Source organism: Lipotes vexillifer, unplaced genomic scaffold (assembly GCF_000442215.2).
Source record: "Lipotes vexillifer unplaced genomic scaffold, Lipotes_vexillifer_v1.1 scaffold1639, whole genome shotgun sequence".
Lineage (NCBI taxonomy): Eukaryota > Metazoa > Chordata > Mammalia > Artiodactyla > Lipotidae > Lipotes > Lipotes vexillifer.
This window is the reverse complement of record NW_006782296.1, coordinates 1463277-1465300: the sequence shown is the minus strand read 5'-3', so window position 1 is coordinate 1465300 and position 2024 is coordinate 1463277. Positions and strand designations below refer to the sequence as shown.

General features: G+C 51.6%; 1 protein-coding gene across 1 annotated transcript in view; it reads left to right on the top strand.

The window, feature by feature from the left end:
* Window positions 1-219: 219 nt before the first annotated feature.
* SPATA32 (spermatogenesis associated 32) overlaps window positions 220-2024 on the top strand; it is an 11993-nt gene continuing 10188 nt past the window's right edge. The window contains 1 exon segment of the mRNA XM_007455151.1: window positions 220-403. Coding sequence (XP_007455213.1) covers window positions 220-403 — 184 coding nt within the window.

Sequence of the window (2024 nt, the reverse complement as noted above, 5' to 3'; positions counted from 1 at the left end):
TCAGCAGGTTCTTGGAGGGTACTGGGCGCACAGAAGGAGCAGCGGCCTTGTGCCAGTGTGCCCAGGGCAGGTGCAAAGTTCAGCCTAGCAGACCCCAGGCTTACAGGTCGCCGCCCTCCACCAATCTGGGCCTGCTGCAGAGAGCAGAGCCGCCCCACGTCTCCGGGAGAGGGGCATCCGGCTGGCTGCGGGGCGAGGTGGGGCAGCCCACTCCGGAAGATGCCCCCCAACCGCCAAGCCCACCCACGCGCCGGGATCGTGAGCGCTGTTCCCTGCCCGCAGGGGTCGCAGCACCGCTCTCCACAGCCCGCCACCAAAGAGCGCACTGGAGGCGGAGGAGTTAGCAGCCACCAGCACGCTCCCCGCCTCCCCGACAGAGCCTCGGTCAGCATGGGGGTGACAGGTGGGAGCGGGCGGGCGCGCGGCGAGGCGGGGCCGGGAGCGGAGGGACGGCCGGGGCTGGGCCGGGCGGGAAAAGTTAAAGTGAGGGGCGGGGCGCCGGGGGCGGGGATCGGCCGGGGCCCCTGCCTGGCGCCTGAAAGGAAGGTCGACCCCAGCCAAAACCCTCGCGATCCCAGCGAGGATGAGGGGCGGTGCTACCCTGACCACCACACCCACCCAGCGTTGGCCCTTCGCGGTGCACAAGCGTGTGTGTACACACGTGCACACCGAGGGGTGGAGGCCGCAGACCCGGCGGGTTCTTGGAGGGCTTCAGGGTACCCAGAAAGAGCAGTAACCCTGTGCCCAGAAACGACACATGAATTATCCCAAACTGCCGAGAACCACCCCCAAATCAAATCAAGTTGTTCCTGGTTGATGCTTGAAGCTTGTGCAGGGAAAAGCAATCTGCTTCAACAGATGTTTACTGAGCGCATCCGTTGTGCTTTGCACTCTTCTCTGTACCAACGAGCAAAGATGTTTGCCCCTCGGGGCCCTGGATCTCCCAGGTTTCTAATAATGGGGGCTCAGATCCCCCCCTCCCCCGAAATGGAGGCTTTCTTCTGAGGACCTTCTCTCCCGGGAGGACATAGGCCAGCCTTCAAAACGTGACAAGAACCAACTACCAGAGAGCAGCTTTCCGCCGTCCCAAATGCCTAAGGCAAACAAATTGATGCAGACAACTTAAATCACTCCTGCAATATTTATTGCAACCCCTTCAGGACTTACTCTTTTTTTCTTTTTCTTTTTTCTTTTTTTTTTTTTAATCTCAGCAGAGAACAGTATTTTATTTTATAAATTTATTTATAAATTTACTTATAAATTTATTTATTTATTTATGGCTACGTTGGATCTTCATTGCTGTGAGTGGGCTTTCAGCGAGCAGGAGCTACTCTTCGTTGGGGTGCGCAGGCTTCTCATTACGGTGGCTTCTCTTTGTTGTGGAGCACGGGCTCTAGATGCATGGGCTTCAGTAGTTGTGGCACGCGAGCTCAGTAGTTGTGGCTCACGGTCTCAGTTGCTCCGCGTCATGTGGGATCTTCCCAGACCAGGGCTCAAACCCGTGTCCCCTGCACTGGCAGGCAGATTCTTAACCACTGCACCACCAGGGAAATCCTATTTTAGTTTTTAATTGTATAGTTGATTTACAATGTCATATTAGTTTGAGGTGTACAGCACAATAATTGTTATATATATGTATATTTTTTCAGATCCTTTTCCCTTATAGGCTATTACAAAATGTTGAGTATACTTCCCTGTGCTATACAGTAAGTCCTTGTTGGTTATCTATTTTAATATATAGTAGTGTGTATATGTTATCCCTACCCCCCCGCCCCAGCTTTCCATTTGGTAACCATAAGTTTGTTTTCTGTGCCTGTGAGTCTTTTTCTAGTTTGTAAATAAGTTCGTTTGTATCTTTTTTTTTAAGATTCTACATATAAGCAATATTATATGATATTTGTCTTTCTTTGTCTCTCTTACTTCACTTAGTATGATAATCTCTAGGTCCATCCATGTTGCTGCAAGTGGCATTATTTCAGCATTTTTAATGGCTGCGTAATATTCCATTGTGTATATATATATAT